This window comes from Stylophora pistillata, chromosome 8 (genome assembly GCF_964205215.1).
Source record: "Stylophora pistillata chromosome 8, jaStyPist1.2, whole genome shotgun sequence".
NCBI lineage: Eukaryota > Metazoa > Cnidaria > Anthozoa > Scleractinia > Pocilloporidae > Stylophora > Stylophora pistillata.
Genome location: NC_142526.1, coordinates 22,689,870 through 22,711,590, shown reverse-complemented (window position 1 = coordinate 22,711,590; position 21,721 = coordinate 22,689,870). Strand labels below are relative to the sequence as shown.

Below are 21,721 nucleotides of genomic sequence, written 5' to 3'. Positions count from 1 at the left end.
AGAATGTGCACGTTTCATTTCCTTGAAACAAAGGACGCTAATTACATGGTGAGTATCATTTTCCTGCTGTTTTGTAAGTATCCTAGAGAGCTCGGCTGATATCATTTTGTGCTTTTAATTTTTTTGAAAAGCTCAAAACAATACAAACCAACGCTGACTTGGGGAAGCTACGAATTTCTCGCTATTAGTTGACTGTTGTGCGGTCGTGATGGTCATGTCGAATATAATTTTTCATAAGATATCTTAAGGCATTCATACTGAGTATGTCCAAATATGCTACAGACGACAATGTTAATCATAAACAAAAGGCCTTTTATTTAAACATATTGTTCTATAAACATGAAGCAGAAAATTGTCCCCTAGAAAGTTATTATTGAACCTCGTCATCTATCAAATGTTATTAAATGTAAACACTGCCATGTAAGCTTGGCTTAGGAGAGTTAGGACAGTTACAAGAAATTGCGAGTTTAAAGCTAGTCTTCTAAAAAGGTTTCCATATTTACATGGGACGATTAGTAAAAAATTTAAACCATATCTCATCCATGATTGCGTTATTTGCTGAAAATTCACCTTCAAGTCCTTTTAGCGATGCATTTTCTCGAATCATTCTTGTTCTTTCTATTTGTATTTTTTTTCAACACAATATTTTAAGAGCAGCTTCCTCTCATAATTCACCATTCCCCACCTTGGAAGCAAACGGCCCTTGGTAAATTTGTCTATTTCGTCGTTTGCCTTCGTGATATCTATTACTCTCTTGGTTGTTACACCGTGCTCGATTAATCACACTAAGGACTTTAAACAGTCGGAAAGGCAACATTAAGGAAGAGGTCGCTAAATTAAAAAAAAGTAATCTCCTTTTTTAGTTAGACTTTAGAAAATGTTTGGATGTGCTTACCGTCTCTTACGGCGTCACACCTCAACTTCAGCATGAAGCATATAGGCAGTTATGAGTTCCTAATAGAAATTCAGTTTTCGTTCGCAGACAATGCAAGTTTTGCTTGTTATGTAGAGGACGGCTAAGAAATGTACAGAGTTTTGAATGCAAGTGCTGAGCTATTTTTCTGCCTATTAGATCTTTTGTTTTGCCACGTCCTTGCCGCTGTCGCAGTCGTGGTTTGCTTAAGGTCCCCATTACCGTTCGTCAACGGTACTCTCCTAAGCTCAATGGTTTCCTTGTAAATCGTTCAAATCCTTTTACCTTGAGGGTGCTTAGACTCCCACGCTTGATAATTCATGATTAGAGGAAAAAAGCCGAACCTTAGTCTAAAATTATGCGACTTCCAGCTATCAATTAAACCATTAACATTATTATTAGAGTACTTAAGACCTGTGAATAATACCTGGAGATGGCAAGGATTTTGATTATATACCAAACCAACTTCAAAAGTTGCGTGTAGCACTAGAATCTGAACTGAGAATAGAAATGCACAATCATATAATAATTAAGTAAGTAATAGAAGTGTACAATTTCCTACCCTGGGGAACACAGAGTCACGGGAGTCTCGTTTCCTTGTGCTAACTCAAACTGGATTGTTTGAAAAAAAAGTTAGCTGCCTTAGCCTGAAATCCTTGAAGCTTTCCTGTACACTATAGCAAAAGCAAGCATTCGAAAACGATTGCAGAGCTTAAATCAGAAAAACTTTGCATTTCCTCAAGATCAAGCAACCTTTGAATTATATCTGCTGTTTCGTTACCTTTGATTACAACTGATATTTAGCTTAATATGAACCATTACCGAGTATCTATTCTTGCCTTTCAGGTACAACAAAATAAGAGACAACGGCGTTTTGAGTAATCAAAATTCAGTTACTAGATTACATTGTAGAAAAAAACGACGCTCAGAAAAGGACAGCAAACGGCTTTCTATACGCCAGATCTAGGAACCAGGACAATGCCAAAGACGCTTAACACTGGCTGCAACTCACCACTGGTCAGTGTTAACTGGCTAGGATAAGATCTATTCGTAAAGATCTGATTTATCAAAAAATTTGGCAAGGTAAGTCAATGGCCTTTTGTCGAAATCGGAAAAGACTATTCGCATAAAGGCCTTTTCGGTTTTGAATTGTCTAGCCCGGCTTGTCTGTTCCAACAAGTAGTGAACGCCCTTTTGCCTTTCTTACGACATACCAATTGTAAGAGAGACAAAGAAACGTCCATCTGAAAGTGTCTGTACTAGGGATGTGTTCGGCAAGAGGGATTAATAAAACAGCAGCAGTTTGAACACGTCTGACTTGTATCAGCAAAAACATTTGGTTAAACCAAATACGGTAATCCAGGTGAGGAAACTCAAAGAAGAAAAGCTCGTTACACGCTTAGAGCCCGAGAGAGTTCCCAGATACACGGGCATGCTCGGATCAAATACAGGTATTTCTTTGTCTAACTTGGCAGCTATTTTTATGTTTGGCTTGGCCGTTGTCAAAGGTAGCGTACGCGTGTCGTCCGCCGTCGCGGTACTGTTCATCGGCGGTTCAGTTGTGTTCGTGGCGTTTATGGCATCATTCCCATTAGTGGAAATGAAAGTCGTCGGTTGTGTGAGGGTTGTCTTTCTCGTTGTTGACTGTCCACCATTCACTGCTTTTACTGTGGGATGTTGAAAATAAGAGGGTTATCATTTAGAAATAGAAGCTACCAGAAAGATAGAATATGAATAAAAGGATAAAAAAGGTTAAAAGTCTTTAAATAAGACATCTTGAAGAGAAAGAGTATCTAAATCACTAAGATATATGCTATTCATCAATTACCTTTGATCGAGGACAAAGAACAAAGAAACCATTTAGAAAGGGGAGGGAGCCGTTTTGGCCCCATACCTACAATATATGATGTGACTGCACGATTACGCTGAAATGTCATGTTTTTTGTCGAGAACGAAGACCCGCGGCTCCCTCTCTCCCGCCCTGGGTCCACCCATGACCATGACAAGGGTACAATTTACCTACCACAAGCATACATGACGTTCAGATAAACAGATGAACTCCTTTGTTTAGCCGAGACGTTCATCCCTTCGCAAGGATTGCCAAAGTTGTTGTTCATTGCCGCGATCGAACAGATTTCCTTGTTGTCACATCGGGTCTTCAATATGTCCGTCACTTCTAATAGCTTACATCGCGGACTTGATACTTCTCCTTTTATACATATACTAAGCGATGATTCACCAAAGTCAGCACCCGCAATCTGAAGAACTTCAGACGATGGACGACAGGTCAGGTGCATCATGTCATTTTCACAGACGTACTTTGAGCGGACAAGTCGTCGGTCTATTTCTAGAAGTTAGATTTTCAATTTTGTAAAGACAAAAAATGAGCTGGTACTAAGTATCTTAGGAGAGTAGGACGAGTTTACTATTCAAAAGGAAACTGAGTTTTCATGCAGCAGCACTCAAACCTGGCATTTTCGCGTCTGCTCAGGTATAGATCAGAGATGACGTCAAAACGTATTACAGTGAAACGAACTCAACCGGGGCCACCCAACGTTTTTTAGCCGATTACGGAACAAAAGAATGGGAGTTCGTTTACTAGCGGTCAAATTAAACTGCTCGTTTGACTGGAGTCGATGTGAAGACATGCGAAAGCTTCTAGTTTTTTTCGGTGAAATAAATATGTTGTTCATTTCGTTTACGGTAAAAGCGAATAAATATTTACCTAATGGCGGCCGGTAATTTTGAAGACTGAACAGCCTCAACGTACATAAGTAGCGAATAATGCTGGGTAAGCTAATGAAATTTATTTTTCGAAACACGGTCTGGAATGTCGGGGACAAGAAGTTGTATAATTTACTGAGTATTGCTGCACGGAGTTTTGAAGACTGAACGAACTCAACGTAAATAAATTTACCAAATTACGGTCGAGTAAATTTTTATAACAAATATTTTTCGAAATAGGGTATGGAGTTTTGAGGAAGAAAGCTTATATAAGTTACCGAATTGTGGGGCCGGGAAGTTTGAAGACTGAACGGACTCAGACGTAAAGATTTTTATTAAATTACGAACGGGTTAACTTATATATATAAAATACATATTTCGAAACACGGTCTGGAATGTCGAGGATGAAAGCTTATATAATTTACCGAATAATGCGGCTGGGAATTTTGAAGACCAAACGGACTCAATATAAATGTATTTGCTGAATTGACACGGCCTGAAATTTTAAAGGCGAAACGGTTTTACCTCAAATCAGTAAATGTTTGAAACACTTCCCGACTTTCAAACTACAACGCAAACGGAATCAACCGCCGGTAATACATGCATAAACTAAATTTGAATAACCTGCGAAGCAAGCCCTGGGGGAAAAGAGGGGGATTGGGGCGAGGGGAATGTGCGGAGGGGAGAGGGAGGGCTTGCCACAGACCCCCACTAACCAACGAAACGCCCCCTATTTTCATATTTGTATCGTCTTGCATATGTCTGTCAGCGCCTCTTAAAATTAATAAAGGCTGACAGTTTCCAAAGAAACTGTTTGGGGCTGCGTCGGTGGGGGTAACGAAATAATTTCAATATATCAACAAAGTTGAAATGATAAATTGGCAGAAAATGCCTTTAAAAGCACACACAACCCACAATTCCTCTATTCGATTCGACGAAGGGCTAACGCTCGAAACGTCAGCTTTTATAATTGTAACGGTGGCCAATTTACTATTTCAACTTTGTTGATATATTCAAATTGCCTCTTAAAACTAACTAATCAGAAAGCGTCGTTAACGAGAGCTCAGTGAACCATGCAAACTGTCAAAACAACAACTAAAACTTCCTCCACGAGAGTGAGAAATGTGGGACGACAAGGAGAATCTGGAATCAAAATCTAAGAGAGGGAGAAAGCCAAAAGTTAATCCAAAAGACGTAGTTTGCCGGTTTTGTGGAGTAGATTTAGATTTAAGAATTAAATTTGAAAGTGGCTTCAAGAGTTTTGTAAAAATTTTAATCAGACTCAAAGGGAAGAATTTCAGTGTGTCTTCGCCGATCGCCTTCGAACGGTCGGTTTTCACTTCGAAAATAAGTCGCACATGCAAATTACATACCTTCCTTGTGCAAGAAAAGCTAACAGTTTTTGCTAGTTTTATGAATTGTTGAATAAGGCCGCCTCTCAATGTTCGGATTCTCGTGATGTTTCGTCGAAACGAAAGTTCTCAACACCGACAGGAAAAAGTCCAGGTAGAAAGAGCTTGCGTGTCCGCTCCCCGGCACATGCAAAACCTAAATCTAGCAGGGAAGCGTTGTTTGACTCGCCGACGAAAGGACAACCCTCAACTTCAGCGATGGATACAAATTTAAACATTGATGATTTGGATCCAACGTCCATCGGCTTTGCAATGTTGTGGTTAAGGGAAGTTTGAGAATGAAGACGCCATTCTTATCAAGGCCCTGAGCTTGTACAAGTGGATGGCTGCCACGAATATTCTACTTCGACATCGATTCTTGAGGGCAGAACTTCTCGAAATCACCTTCATCCGCCATTTTCTAAAAGGTAGTCACCGCGAAGACTGTTTAGTTCGAGGGTTGATTGACAACGTGTTGCTCTCAGCCAACGGGAATTTTTCGTCCATATGAGATCGGAAATTTCGTTGGTTAGTGGGGGTCTGTGGCAAGCCCTCCCTCTCCCCTCCGCACATTCCGCTCGCCCCAATCCCCCCTATTCTCCCCCAGGGCTTGCTTCGCAGGCTAAATTTGAAATTTTCCTTGTCCTTGTGATTGGTTACTAAAATTCCCGGTAAAATTGTAGATAAGGTCGTTTTTCAATAATATTTTGAAAATATATTTGTGTTGAGCTGGTTTCGTCTTGAAAATTCCCGGCCATAATGGGGTAAATATACTTACATTGAGTCCGTTTCGCCTTCGTCATTCCATTCCAGGTAGTCATTAGGAAAATATATTTTATAGGTTTAGCCGGCCGTAATTTGATAAATTTATTTACGTTGATCGAGCCCGATTCGTGTTCAAAATTCCCGGCCGCAATATTCAGTAAATTACATAAGCTCTCGCCTTCGACATTCCGGGCCGTGTTTCGGAAAATATATTATATAAAGTGAGTCGGCCGCAATTTGGTAAGTTTACCTTTAGTCAGTTTAGTCTTCTAAATTACCGGCCGCCATTCGGTAAATATTTATTCACCTTTACCGTAAGAGATATGAAAAATATATAAATTTTTTTTGCTTAAAAAAAAACTATAAGCTTTCGCATATCTTTACATCGGATCCAGTCAAACGAACAGTTAAATTTGACCCTTATTGTGATTGGTCCGCTGATGAACTAATTTCTATCTTTTTTGTTTTGAACTTGTCTTGTGATTGGCTAAAAAACGTTGGGTGGCCCAGGTCGAGTTCGTTTCACTGTAAGAGGGGCACACAAGACCCAGCTGAGTGTTTCACCGATTTCCTTATCCCTTTTTGACGTATTCTGTGGTCTATAACTGGACATACGCACGGCAAGTAGAATGTATTTGCTATATGGTAAAGAAGCAAAAAAATTGTTAATGGTGACGTCATCTATGCGTCTGTCCTCCAATAGATCAGAACTAAAAACCAGTAAAAATAGGTGCGTCATTCAGTTTATTATACGTCCATAGACTATAAATTCGCTGTGGACAAATAACACTTTTAAGAGAACGCGTTAATATGTTTCACATAGGTTGAATTAGTACATCAGTAGCACATCAAGAAGATTTGCAAGCCTTTTAAAACGAAGCAAAAGCAGAGAGCCATGCAAAAGTGTCGTTAACTGGGTACTGAGTTATTTCATTGTTTCTGTCATTTTCTTGTGTATAACGGGAACGAAATTTTCTTAAACAAATTATTAATCTAGTTTCGTTGTAGTAACAACAAACCACCTGATCGATTCAAACGTTCATTCTTGCTGAGAAAGATATGATAGCTCTGAAAATCAGCTTTTTTTGCAAAATGTTTACTTTTCCCTATATTACCCTTATGATTTTCCAGTAACATCCAGATTAAGATTCAAGGTCATTGGTTGATGGTTTTAGTGGCTGATTAAAATATTTCCTCGCTTCGCTGTACTGAAGAGCGAGTACAAAAAGATTTCGGCTGCCTTATTACCCGTTTCAGATCCTGGAACACCTAACTCACCTTTCCCTCTACAGTTAGCATTTGTTATAGTCAAAATATGCGGAGTGAACGTAATTTTATTTTTTTCAGATGATCATCTTTCAATCCATAGTGCTCTTTCAGTTAAATTAGCATTTCTTTACTTTGTAAGTTTTTTTTTTTTTAACGGAATTGTTTTGTGTCCCTGCCGCTTCCTGTACAATTATTTATCTATTTATTTTTTTTGCGTTGCTATGTGAATTGACAGGTCGGTTCGTTGCTATGGATCATGTGCATGTGTTTTAGAAAAGAGTCGAGCTGAGTTTGGAGTGTCGTGAGCGAATAAAGTAATTAAAATATACAAATATCGAATCAGCCGAGTACAGTTGTCGTCCTACATCGACAGTTTTGAGTCTTTTTTAAACATACGAAACTATATTTGTGCCGAAAACAGAAAAATACTTCGCTAATTCGGTGCAGCAGTTGGTACGAAATATTTTTGATGTTTCAGCCATATTACTTTTAATTTAATCATTGAGTTTTCCATGACAAAAGACATGTGTAGAAATTGTCACAGGGAAAAAACGGAACAGCATATACAGTTTCATTGATAGTTTTCAGAATTACTTACACAATCTGTTTTCGTCAGATTTAAGTTTTTACCACTGCAAATGAATATGTACAATTTCTGGTGGGTCTTTTTTCAAACGAGGGGAATTTTCTTCAATCTTCAATTGTCGACAAGAAATATTTGCCTAACGGTGTATCTGCGCTCTCACATCTCTCTTGCGTGCCCAGCTATTTTTCCCAATAAAAAACATGCGACACTTCTTTTTGTTTGGCGTTTGCCAAGGGATCTAGCGCTTTCGAGCTTTTCAAGGTGTTAAATCAGTGTCTTCTGCGGTTTAGACAGTTAATTTACTGTTAAAGAATTGGTTTTCCTGCCAAGGTGGGAGATACAGTTATGCGGATGATTTAAAAAAACAGAATCGTATTTCATCAGTTTTTATTAAAACATATTGATCGGTAGACATAAAAACAGGATTAGATTTCTTGTAATTCTTTTAAACATTAAATATTCATGGCAATAAGTGACGTTGTCTTTTCGTTTGGTAGAAGGTCTTCTTCGAATTTACGTTCAACTTTTCAAAGAGAACCTCAAAAGGATTAACTTTGTTTATCTCTTTGAAACATTTATAATAAAGCAATTGGACTTAAATCATTCCTTGATTTTCATCTGTTACAAATGAAAAAAAAAGAACAAAAGAAATGAGGTTTGAAGTCCAAATACGAAAGCGCGCATACCAAAGAGACAGGCGATACAAACACATAAATATTACACCTCTTCTTTTCATTAAAGTCTTGCCTGAAAGGTTTTGTTGGGTGATTAGAACACAGATAAATAATATTAAAATAGAACCGTAAGGATTATGTAACTCTCATGAATAGAATTTATCGAACGTTTGAAAATGAAAAAGCTAATTATGTTTCGAACAAGGTTGAACCTTGTGGAGTTTTCCTCTTTCATTCGGTGTTTTTAATGAAGTTAAAAACAAGACAAAAAAATAAACAAATAATTTTTCTGTTAGAATTTGAAATTTGTGTTCCAGAATGGATTGATTGATAACAGCTCAAAAATATAAAACAAGCTGAAAATTTTAAGGAATACTATCTTATACATTTTTGCCACAAACTTGGTGTAAATATTTATGTTGCGTTATCTAAATAAGTCTCTTTTTCTCTATGGAAAATATTCCGAAGCAAACACGATGATATCGTTCAAAACAAAATATTTTTTAGGAGTCTTATGAGAAAACCTTTTTATTTCTTTTAATCTATTGCACAACAAAAGCCTTACCTGCTCTTACTCCATTAAAGACGGTGACAATGGAAGCCAAGGATATCAGGAAAATCCAGCACCGCCCAGCCGACATATTTGAAAGTAAGTGATTATAGGCGACTACCTTTTCGAAGTCAATATGTTACACTACAACAATAAGTTAAGCTCTAGTGAACTGAGGTTGGAAGGAGCGATACGACCTGAAGTACGACTACACGCTAACAACACAGAAATGTTACGTTTTTTCTGGTGGCGAAATTAAATTGACGCGTCTAATTAACATCTTGTGAATTATATATCAAAATCGGTGCACCCTTTGTGTCAACAATTAGACTAATTTTTGTGTATTTTTGTGTTTTTCGATGTTGTATAAACCTAACTGGTAGCTTTGTTTCATCGAGAATGCTTATATCTGAATAGCCAAGTCTCATGTGAGCCTCACATTTCTGCGACACTCGTCCTTGGTGCGAGCTTGTCAATTCCGGCACATCTCTGAAGATATTTTAGCGGAATTTTAAATTGAACGAAATAAGTGAATTAATTTGTGTTTCCTCTCTAGCTCATTTATTTTCAAAGCAGTGTGTTTTCTACCTTTTGAACATTATCGACGTAGTAAAACATTCTTAAACAAGACTTCATCCAAATAAAGAATCGTTTATTCGATTATCACGACAAAACATGCACAATTCTTGCCAGGGACACTAACAAGTTTTCCGTTTATCAAAATTAATTGAAATTGCTTATTGTTATGAATAGAGAGGAAGACGTTAATTTAAGAACAAACGCATTCACTTTCTCTGTGGAGCGCTATGTGAAACATCTCGGAAAGTCACGAAAGTATCCATTTATTCGCGGCAAGTCTATAGGGTTATCCAACAAGCTTAAGATAATTTTGTGAATTCCCTAACTAGATTTTACTTCTCCCCTGGAGACCTACAAAGCTGCTGTTTCCTTTGCTTCATGGTAGTGTTTGTTCCGTGCCCAGTTCAGCTTAAAACAAGTCAATTAGAAGTTACCCCTCTACAACCATGTAGGAGACAGTGAATAGTGCATTATAAGGAGAGCAATACAGAGATTTTCAATAAATGTCTAGATTGACAGTTCTTTGTGGTGTCCGTTTCGAGCTCGGTCCAGCTTTAAACAAATCAATTGGTAGTCATCCTTCGACAACTAAGTTAGAAGACATCGAACAGTTCATTACAGTAATTGTCTAGATTGACCCCTCAGTTATAGAACTTGCACATCACACAATTTGGTTTCCTTTTTTGATTCATTCAAGCTTTAAACCAGCCAATTCATAATCAGCACTTCTCAACTAAGAAAGAAACCATCCAACAGCGCATTAAGTGAATGGGCTGTACTGTGCCCTTGGTTGTAGGACTTGCAGATCATTCGATGATGACTAGCACGATTCAAACAGGGACAATATATTCAACTCACGTCGGGAAATTTAAGAAAGCGAGAATTACTAACTGTCATGAATTATGTAATACAATTGACTACGTAAGAAAGAAGACACGCAATTAGAAGGGGTGAAATGCTGCTTTAATTGACACGCCAACATTTGAGTCAGGGTTATATTTTATAGGAAACTTGTTTGTAATTTCACCCCATATCTACCCTTATCCAAACTTCGGGTACTCCAGAGCTCTCATTGTGAGCTATTGTGCTGACTGCCATTGTGCACCCGTTAGTGTAGATCGTCTTAGTAAGAATACTGGACTTTCTTAACGTTGAACAAATTTAATGAGAAGTTAGTCGCCTGGGAAGCCGATAGGTGGTCTTTTAAGTGACTTTTGGTAATAGCGGAATTTCTTCGTCTAAAAATTGAAAAAAGATGCTAATTTCGATTTGATCAAAATGTTTCATTTTGTACTATTAATATTGCAGCTTAAGTAAGACAGGAGAGACTATTCGAAAGGGGTACACACAAGAAAGTGATAAAAAAGGGGGCAAAACAGCACGAAACGTAAAGGAATATGGCTTTCAGTTGTCTTACTAAAGACAGAATTGAACGAATATCTTGATGGCACACAGTGTGCGTTGTCTCTCTCCTAAATATTTTCCTACCAACCACAATCATTTATTCCAGAATTAAAAGAGGGAACTCTGTTTATTCCTGCTTTAAATGAAGACTTAGAGTCGAATGGCTAAAGCAGTCCTTTACTTCTGTGGTCGATTGTAGACGTTTTTTTTTTGGTTGCAGAACAAACTTTTAGTGTCGTTTTGTATCCTAACTTCTTTAATTCATTATTTTTCAAGCAACCATCATTTAAATTCTGGATATAAAAATGTAAACATTACAGTATGATTGAAAAAAATTTCTAACAAACGTACACATGCACTCTCGTGTATATAATATCAAAATGCAAACTCAAAATCAAGTTCCGGCAGGGAATTTGAATGACATCATGAGATTCATGCGTCAAAAGAATGCTACAACTTGGTTTGTCGTCGCATATTCCTCCCAATTCGGATAAAAGTTTCCGTTCACTGAGGCTACTCACCACCTGTATAAGTATTTTCACAATAATCTTCGCTTTCTTTCGTAATCTTGACATCATTTATCATGATTATTGTGGAGTAGTTCCTCTCACACGTTATTTCTTAGTGCTTAATCGTTTTCACGGGCAGAAAGGAAACAAGCAAAGACGAAACTTCAAATTTGAATGTATAAAGCAATCCAGGAATGCTTGGCTACTTCTCAGAATTGGTCTGAAGGTGAAAATGGCGCTGATTTCACAACCAATTAGTTACAAGATTAAAACTGATTGCTACTTCGATCATAAGAGCGTTCCCTCGTTAGTGGCAGTTAAATATATATTTTAAATATCATGGCCGACTATAATTAGCTGTTGTTGTCACTTTTAATATAAGGATCGATAGAGGATAAACCACTGATGCGGCAAAAGGGTTTGAAGATGAGTAAAAAAAAATATTCAATTGGTGAGCCAAACGATCTTAAAGCTTTTTTTTTTAGACGAAGAAATTATACAAGAAAAAATGAAGCCACCTTCATATCCAATTTTTACAGTTTTATTAACTTTTCCCCACTGATTATTTTATTTTATCTATTTATTTATTTTTGTTATTTATTTATTTATTTATTTATTCATTTATCTATTTATTGTTTCCTTCCTTTTCTTACCTGCTGCTACCTGCAACTTAAAATGTACGGGGAGCTAACGAGAAAACCTCTAAACCTCTTGTTTATTTAGCTCCGTGATTCATAACGTAACATTACCATCTTGAGATTGATCAAAAAAATTTTCATCAATCAAACATACTGTAAATAAAACATTTTGTAATACTTGTAAAATGTATGGTTAAAAACATGTCACAAGCAAAAGGTTTGAGAGCAGTGTGTGACGTGAAAATAGTTTATCGGAAACCAAAAGGTACGAAAGATCCACTTCAGCCTTCACTCATGGTCATGAATTATTTAGGTCGTGTTAAACCAGCTTTACTTCATTGTGTTTATTTCGCGCCCAATAATTTCTTCGTTCCATCGCCATGTTTACCGTGTGATTCCAAAGCCAGCTCTTGTCTGATGCGAATAAGAACAGCACTATATTTCACTATAAAATAGTTTAGCACGCTAAATTGGAAGTAGCACAAGTAAGTCAGAATAATGGCTCTGAGTTTTCGAGACACCAAGGGTCTAAGTGGCAAGACAATATATTTAAGGAGTCAACCCCTATTTTCATATCGCGAACGAAAGTCATCTAAATTGGAAGTAGCACAAGTAAGTCAGAATAATGGCTCTGAGTTTTCGAGAAACCCAGGGACTAAGTGGCAAGACGATATATTTAAGGAGTCAACCCCTATTTTCATATCGCGAACGAAGGTCATCAAAATATATCCTGGTCAGAGCTACAGTTTATTGAGGTTAGAAGATTTAAAATCGCTTGCAGGTCCATGAACACTTTTTTTCTAAACTCGAAACGTAACTCGAAGTCCAGTTCGAAGTTAAAAATTAGTGATAATAATTTTGAACGACGTTTCGACCTCGCTGAGGTCATTTCTCATATCAATTTATTCGTATTGTCTCCTTTGTAATTTTATCACTTCCATTTTACGCCTAGCGTTTACATATTTCCATATTTTATCGCCTTTATCATTCCCACGTCTTGAATTTAGTACATATATGTAAAAATTTTCCTTTTCATCAGCTTGAAAATGACCTCAGCGAGGTCGAAACGTTCCAACTCGAAACTCCAAATTCGAGATTAAATAAAGTATATGTATGTATGTATGTATGTATATTCAAAATTATTATCACTAATTTTTATCATGAAAAGCTTTTCTAAAACTGAACTAGTTCGAAGTTCAACGCGAACTCGAACACGAACATGAACTCGAATCCAAACGGCTCAAGAAAAAATGTCTGTCAGAAGATGATATTCACCCTTTTCTTAAAATCATAATTACCTTCAGTTGGAATTATTAGAAAAATGCAATAAACGACACTCGAAGAATTGTTTAACGCGTTGTTACTAAATAGACAATAAAGGGTCAACGTAATATCCCTTGATGGGCAACAGGCAAGTTGGTGTCACATAGTCGTTTGTTTAGACTCTCGGTTGTGGAATTCAGTTGTTACTTGGCAACTTCATAATTACAGAAGCCGAAACCAAACATTTACTGTAAACAGCAAGTATATCATCTCATGAGAGATTTGATTGCTGTATCCAGTATTATATATTTCATAGCCACTTCTGTACCATTCCTCTGAGGAAGTCGTTGCTATTACTGTGGTATACTTCTTTTCGGTGGTAAACGAGGGTTCGTTCGTGGATGATACGTCCTCTACAATACATAAAAAAAAAGATATTTTAACCTGCGTAGATCAAGCTTGGGGGCACAGCTTTGCGAGGTTAAAACCGGTTTCAGCTCCGGGTCTTTAAGAAAGTTTTCCAACTTTATGCTTTTTTTCATTCCCGTCTCTATTCCTTGTGCTCTTTAAAAATGCTTAAACATACAGATTTTATTTCCGAGTCGGTCTCGAGCTCTGGTAAAGCTTTCAAGGGAAAACAAATTACTTCTTCTGTGATACTTGACTCATCATCCCAATTCTGTATTTTTTTTCCCTAATTTCAAAAACATATCAAACAGAGTTTAACTTGTGACAGGATCATAATGTAAATCATGATATTTTGGTGTTTTATTGTGGATATTCATTACTTACCACAGCCATATTTAACATTCAGATCCTTAGGGTTTGACATCCACTGGCACTTGTCTCCCATGGTATTTGTATCTACTGTGACATTACACTCTGAGTGTCCTTCACAATGCTCTTTTAGCAAATTTGTCTTATCATCTGGGGCACAATATTCAGCAGTGTTGACATTATTCATCCTCCTCCCTGTGCAAATTTTCTTGTTTTCCTCTCGCAAGTAAGCTGCCTTAAAGATTTTAAGCTCTTCTGAGGCCGAGCAACTTATGTTCAGCGAGTCACCCTGGCAGGTGTATTTGGTTTTAATGGCGCTCATCTTATACGGCGGTCCTAAAAGGAGATGATTTGGAACATAAATAAAGAAAAAGTTCTCTGAACAAGAAAAAAAAAGGTCAAGTCAATGCGTGCATGAATGAATGATGAATGAATGGATCAGTGAATGAATAAATGCAATGGACAGGTAAGTGAGTGAGTGCTTGAGCGAGTCATCAAGTGAATGAATGAAGCCACGAATAGGGCACAATATTCAGCAGTGTTGACATCATTCATCCTCCTCTCTGTGCAAATTTTACCGTCTTCCTTTCGAAAGCAGTTTGCCTTAAAAATTTCGAGCACTTCTGAGGCCGAGCAATTTATGTGCATCGAGTCGCCCTCAGTAACAGGTAAATTTGGTTTTTATTCGGCGTTCCTGAAAGGAGATGAGTTAGAACTTCAACAAAAAAGCTTTTTGAGTGAGAAAAAAAAAAGTGAAACGAATGAAGACGTCAATGCAATCATGATTAAATAATGAATGTAGGCACCAGTGCATGACTACTTGATTGAGTGATTAATTAAGTGAATGAATGAAGCCACGAATGGACGGATACTTTCTGAACATAGCCCCGGGTATAAATAACATGCATTTACAAATAGATTCGCAATAATTTAAAAAATATCCAGGAAAGCCCCCATTCTGATTCTTGGGTTATCCACCAGGAGGAGATCTAAAATGCACAAGTTTTGTCTACTACCTCATGCTGTCTCACCCCTAAAAAGTGATTATCGTTTATTGTGAGAATTCATTACTCACCGCAGCCATATATGACATTCAGATACTTGAGGGCCGACATGTTTGGACAATTGTCTCCCATGGTACTCGTATCGACTGTGACATTGCACTCCTCGTGTCCGTTGCAATGCTTACTTATCAAACTTGTCTTATTATCAGGAGCACAAGATTCAGTTTTCCTTATGCAATTGTCACTTTTCGTTTGACAGTAGGATACATGGTAGATCTTGAGCACCTTGGGGGCCGTACAATTTATGTGCATCAGGTCGTCCTGGCAAATGCGTTTGGTTTTGAAGGCGTTCACTTGATACATCGCTCCTAAAGGGATATAATTAAATTACAACCTCAACAAAACAGACCTCTCTGGGCGAATGAACAATGACTATACGGTCAAATACGGACAGAAGGACGAGTGAATGAATGACATGATTTATTGAAGAATGAATGGATGGATGAGTCAATGAGTGGTTACTTGGGCGAATGAATAAGAATGAACGGGTGAATTAATAGGTGAATGGGCAGGTGACGAAGTGAATGAGTGAGAAAATGAAACCATGAATGGATGGATACTTTCGTCACAGAGCCTCGACTTTGTATTACATACATCCACTTATAATATTGCGGTTATTAAAAAAAGTCAACCCGAACGAAATACCTCATTTTGATTCTTGCTTTTTCCAGCAAGATGTGTTCAAGTCTTGTTCACTGATGATACTGCGTGCTGTCTCACTCAAAAAACTGATTAAATTTTCATTGTACTGACCGAGAATGAATCTTAAAAATGTTGCCGGTATAATCTCACAATGGAAGGTAATAAAAACAGCAATTAGTTCCCTGATTTTGGCTCATTAAAGGTTTACCTTTTCTGGCCTATTCGAAAGGGGTAAAATAACGTTAAAATGAAATTTTAAAAGCATCTAACCACTCTTGCAACTAAGAGTGGAGACAATCATCTTAGTTCTAAAAAGCGTTTTTAAGGTGGCTCGTTAGAGCATTTACGAATGTAATAATAATCAGAGCGCGAGTTACGAATCAAAGGAAACCTAGTAAATTATCTCAAAGTTTTCCCTCAAGATATTTACCATACATATCATATCGATATGATATGATATGATATCGTTATCATTTTAAGGCTTCAATTGAGCCTTCAACCGTAGGTATTTTAATATTTATGACGTTACCATGGCAATATCATCTCCAATAACATGCAGAAATATTTCCCTCGGTGAAATTTCTTCATCCTTTGCCACAATATGGAAATGATTTTGCCCAACCTTTTGAATTTCAAAAAAAATTCAGTCTTTCAGGTGCCCTTGCCAGTATTCTCTAATTCGTTATTTTTCTGAATATTTCGATCAGCTCTCGCAGATTTTATCAAAAATTGGCCATTTGATAGGAGCTGTATGTGGTTAAGACCGAGCCAATTTTAAAAAACAAAAATCATTAAAAAGGAACGCAATAAATCTCACTCAAGAGATCCCCTCTTTTTACTCCCAAAACATTACGTCTTAAATAGCACTTCGCCAAGATCGATATCTGAGCATGTGTAAACTTTTGAATCTGTTCACATCTTTCCCCTGGTTTTCTATTTTCTTCTAACCTCTCTTTCAGGTGCAGAGAGCCAATGGATATCATAGGTATAGTTGTTGGAAACCATAGAGTTCACTAATAAAAAACTGTATTTTTTATACTGTTTTAATATACCTTTTTAGACAACAATCGTGCGATCGTATTGAGCTGCCATGTCAGTTTTACATGTTGATATCTTTAAAGGCTGATAATTTCGAAAGAAACTGTTTGGGGCTGCGTCGGTGGGAGTAATGAAATAATTTGGATATGTCAACAAAGTTGAAATGGTAAATTGGCCGCCGTAACGATTACAAAAGCTGACGTTTCGAGCGTTAGCCCTTCGTCGGAGCGAATAGAGGAATTGTGGGTTGTGTGTGCTTTGAAAGGCAGAAAATAAAGCTACGTTATTGGTGGGAACATGGCAACGAGAAAAACAAGAATAAATTAGTGGAATGAAAAGCGTTCGTTGATCCCTGTGGGATTTAGACTGCCGGTTTGAAAGATGAGCTTTTGTTCAAGATTTTTACGGCTTTCCGTGCTACCTAAGTGTAAGGAAAGACCGCAGATTGCCATATGTTGCTTAGAATGGTTAGGTAAATTAAAATGTCTAGCGACTGGTTTCGATGTGTCCTTGTCGTTCCTTTCCACGTCTCGAAGGTGTTCTCGAAATCTGTCACCTAGTCTTCTGCCTGTTTCGCCGATGTATATCTTTTTGCAATAAGTGCAAGTTATGCAATAAATTACATTGGCGGAGGTGCACGTGAAGTGATCGGTGATCTTAATGGATCGTTTAGGTCCCGATATTTTATCAGTGTTGTGAATGAAAGGACACGTTTTGCATCGTGCACGAGCGCATTTAAAAGTGCCTGGTTGGTCATTAGTCTGAAAAGAACTTCTGACCAAAAAATTGCCCATGTTTTTGTCGCGTTTGAATGAAATGAGCTGAGGCTGCGAAAAGATAGTGTTTGTCTCTGGATCGTTTTGAAGTAATTTAAAGTTTTTAAGAATGATGGATTTAACTGAGTGGTTGTGAGGGTGAAACGTGAGAGTGAATGAAATGCGGTCGGAATCTTCCTTATGCGACGTTTGTAGGGCTGAATGTCGATCAATAAGTTGGGCGCGGTGGTAACCCGCTTGAACGACAGAAACAGGGTAACCACGTTTATCGAAAAACTAACACATTGACTCTGATTTGTGGTGGAAATCAGAGTCATCACCACATAAACGACGAAGTTTTAGAAACTGAGAAAAAGGAATGGAATTCTTAACGTGAGATGGATGCGAAGACGAATATGACAAGCAATTATGCGAGTCTGTAGGTTTGTAATACACACTAGTGCATAAACCGTTACCTTCAAATGAAACTTTGATGTCCAAAAATGATAAAGAATTGTCAGAAATTTCCCAGGTATATTTCAGAGCCGGGTGAAAAGAATTGACTGCGGTTATGAATTGAGTGAGCTCCTCTCTGGTAGAGGAGGTAGCGCCGATACAGTCGTCGATGTATCGACCGTAGAGTTCAGGTTTGGACCCGTTGTGTTGGCTGAAAAATTGATGTTCGACAAAACCTACAAAAAGATTGGCATAGCTAGGTCCCATTTTGGTGCCCATGGTTACACCACTGGTTTGTTTGAAGAAGTTGTTTCCGAATGAAAAACAATTGAGTGTAAGCACTAGTTCGGCTAAGCGTAGTAGTGTTTCAGATTAAGGGAGCCATAATTTTGTCTAGATAGCTGAAGATAAGTTCGGTAGGGCAACTGCAGGCCGAGACAATGGGCCGACCCGGGTTGTTAGGTTTGTGAATTTTAGGTAAAAAGTAAATACGAGAAGTTCTAGGAGTGGTTATGATGAGATTTTTTGCTGTGGCCGGCAATTCTTGTTTAGTTATGAGTTGGTTGATCTTATTCTTGACGGAGTTTTAATTGCTGGCAGTGAGGTCTTTGTCGACCTTTTGATAAAAAGAGGTGTCAGAAAGTTGCCGCAAAGCTTCTTTTTGGTAGAGGTCGGTGCGCCAAACAACGACTGAGCCGCCCTTATCGGCCGCTTTGATAACTATGTCTTTGCGTTTTCTAAGACTTTTTAGAGCCGACCACTCTTCAGAAGAGAGATTAGAAAATTAGATATTCTTAAATCTCGCGCTATGTTCGCCTCCAGATCTGGCGCGGGGAAAAACCCTATGGAGCATTCTTAATGGAGTCGATGGTTTTTATTTGTGGTTTGATTATTTCTTTCCTAAGTCAAAACATCTTAATTATCTTAGCTTCAACTCAAGGGAAAAACAGCATTCCAGAAAGAGCCACAAAAAGTCATAGGATCGGTAAGATATATATCTGTTTTAGATATATTGCTAATTATTTGCGTGAAAAATTCAAATTTTAGTAATATTTCTAACAGTAAAACTAAAAAAAACAACCTTTTATGTTGACATTTAACAAAGAGAGGAAGTGAGAGAATTCTTAAGATTTAACTTAACTCGAATGTATCTCAGCAAAGTCGAAGTAGCGGAAGACGAAACTTGTATGATACATTTCTTCAGAAAAAAAAATGATTATCACCATTTAGGTGTACGAAGGTCTCTGTCGTCGTTGTGGAAAAATAGCTAATGGTCTCCCTTAACATCAAGATGACAAAAAAAAGTTAGTGGTTGTATTTCGATTCTTTAAGAACAATGTACCAACTTCCATTTACGAACCGAAAGGATGGAATTGTTTGGGTAACTGACCTTGGCTATAGTCGTATCCATATAACCTTTCAAAGAGAATCTCAAATCTATGATGGAACCTGCAGCTTTGCCTGCCCGAGTTTAACACGCTGAACCCTTTTTACAAACTTTGGTCACGTAAATAGGAAATTATTTTTAATTTTGGTAGTGTGTTGAGAAGTTGCCGGTGTTAAAAGGGCTAAACTGTCCGAGAATTTAGATCAAACAAATAATGTTTTGTTGGTAATTTCGGTGTCCGCCGGATAGTCAAAGGATCAAAGGTCTACCGTATGTTACTCACCATTATTGAGAAACGAAAATTCCTCGTCGGAAACAAGCAAAAAGAATCCTTGAAGCAGAAGATAATAATAGCGATGCATCGCTCTCAGTGCGGATGAATTGACCTTACTACTTGATTTCCTCTGAGTAGCGCTGGTGAATTTTTCTTTTAAGTACTGTCGCAATAGGGTCTAGGCTAAAAAGCTTCATCTTGTTCAAATCACCTTAATGAAAATTTCGCGTCAATTTGGACCTCCGCTCCAATGATTTCCCAAACCTTTGGTGATAAAAATTTATTAGGACACTGAGTGTGTTTTTGATAATGAATACCGATCAGATATGGTGTTCAATTCATTTCTTTAAAACTTGATCTTTGAAATAATTTACGACTGACATCGAAAATTTGTCTGCCATTATTTAGATCATTTTTCTCGTCTCATCTTCTACAACCAGAAAACATACCATTGATGCCCATGCTCTCTTTTGAATCACCTTCAAGCATTTTTCACCAAAGCACTTGCTCCTTATACATTTGTTGATGATGTTAAGATTATCTATTTGTTGAGATTACATCATTCATTCGGAGAAAGCTTTCAAAATTTTGAGTGAGTTTAATTCTTATCAAGACAAACTTTATGGAATGCATTCTAGAATACATTTCCCACTATATCCTCCAATGAATAGCGCAGTACGTTTTGTTGGCACTTATCCACTGGATTTATCAAAGATTTTCAACATTTCTCTGAAGTTAGGCTAATTACCCAATGAATGGAAATCTGCTAACATCATGCCAGTATTTAAGAAGGGAGTTAAATAGACTGTAACTAACTACCGACCAATCTCCTTAACATGTCTTGTGGTTAAAGTGCTGGAGAAACCTATCGCAAGGCATATTTCAGCATTCTTTGATCAGCATAATCCACTAAGTGTCCACCAGTATGGTTTTAGAACGGGATTATCATGCACATCTCAACTGATTCATCTGTTCCGTACCTGGGCCTCAGCGTTAGACAATGGAAAAACAACTGACGTTGTGTTTTTAGACTTTTCGAAGGTTTTTGATTCGGTACCTCATAACCGTCTTATTCATAGAGTCAGTCAATATTGTATACAAGGACAAATTCTAAATTGGCTGTGTGACTTCCTTTCAAGTAGACGTCAGCGGGTCGTTATTGACGGTTCCACCTCCAGCTGGGCTACTTTCAGGGGTTCCCCAAGGGAGTATTCTTGGGCCTTTTTTGTTCTCACTGTAGGTAAATGAAATCCCTGAATGTGTTCCTTATTCTAGTGATATGTTTGCAGATGATACTTTACTCCACAACTCAGCAACCGTCAATGAAGTCTCAATTCCAATTCAAGCTGGTTTACTTTGTATGTCCAACTGGTGTACTTTAAAGGTGTGTGAAGCTAAATGTAAGTACATGAGAATAACAAGATCTAAGGTTAATGGACAGTGTTCGTTTTCCATCAACTCTTTACCCTTGAAACAAGTAGTCACCCACAAGCATCTGCATGTAACAATCTCATCTGATCTATCTTGGAAAAATCATGTCCTTACGATAGCTGCTAAAGCTAACAGGATCTTGGGTCTACTAAAACGCACATTTGGCAGGTGCTCTGAAGCAATAATAATTGGATAAAAAACAATGGTTCGTCCTATCATCGAATACGCATATGCCGTTTGGAATCCACATCAAGCCTACCGGTCAGACAAACTTGAAAGAATCCAAAGAATTGTCTCACGCTGGATCCTTGCTGGACCTATTGATTACACCGAACGTCTGCAATCCCTTGGCTGAATGGAACTTAAGTCCCGTAGGGAATATCTATCAATGATTCAACTATTTAAGTTTATTAATGGTTTCTCGAGAGTTAAGCTTGATAACTATTTATAGTTCTCTCGTGCTAGCACTAGATCAAGAAGTAGTAGGAAGATTTGGAAACCTTTTTCAAGAACTAATATCTTAAACTTCTCTTTCTGGCACAGATATATAGATAAATGGAACTCGTTACCAGATTCTCTAATTTGTGCCGATTCATTGTCAAAATTTAAAAAGGGCTTAAGAGAACACTTTT

At 37.6% G+C, this 21,721-nt stretch overlaps 2 protein-coding genes and 1 long non-coding RNA gene across 4 annotated transcripts; 1 reads left to right on the top strand and 2 right to left on the bottom strand.

Moving 5' to 3' along the window:
- Positions 1-291: 291 nt before the first annotated feature.
- Positions 292-9,123, bottom strand: LOC111325309 (uncharacterized). The gene is made up of 3 exons (XM_022929120.2): positions 8,888-9,123; positions 2,937-3,260; positions 292-2,580 (listed from the first exon to the last, which is right to left on the bottom strand). The coding sequence occupies exons 1-3, from the start codon at positions 8,961-8,963 to the stop codon at positions 2,237-2,239; spliced, it is 744 nt and encodes a 247-aa protein (XP_022784855.1). The 5' UTR covers positions 8,964-9,123; the 3' UTR covers positions 292-2,236.
- LOC148725516 (uncharacterized) lies at positions 8,876-21,616 on the top strand. 2 transcript variants are annotated; one of them, XR_015990754.1, is made up of 3 exons: positions 18,380-18,982; positions 20,948-21,042; positions 21,258-21,616. It is a non-coding gene; the product is annotated as an uncharacterized LOC148725516 (long non-coding RNA). The 2 variants fall into 2 exon arrangements; XR_015990755.1 differs by lacking the exon at positions 18,380-18,982 and adding an exon at positions 8,876-8,971 and having other exon boundaries at positions 20,948-21,276.
- LOC111325248 (protein eva-1 homolog C-like) lies at positions 9,508-19,869 on the bottom strand. Its single transcript, XM_088730655.1, has 4 exons — positions 19,668-19,869; positions 15,118-15,414; positions 14,058-14,378; positions 9,508-13,678 (listed from the first exon to the last, which is right to left on the bottom strand). The coding sequence occupies exons 1-4, from the start codon at positions 19,744-19,746 to the stop codon at positions 13,488-13,490; spliced, it is 888 nt and encodes a 295-aa protein (XP_088586781.1). The 5' UTR covers positions 19,747-19,869; the 3' UTR covers positions 9,508-13,487.
- Positions 21,617-21,721: the final 105 nt, after the last annotated feature.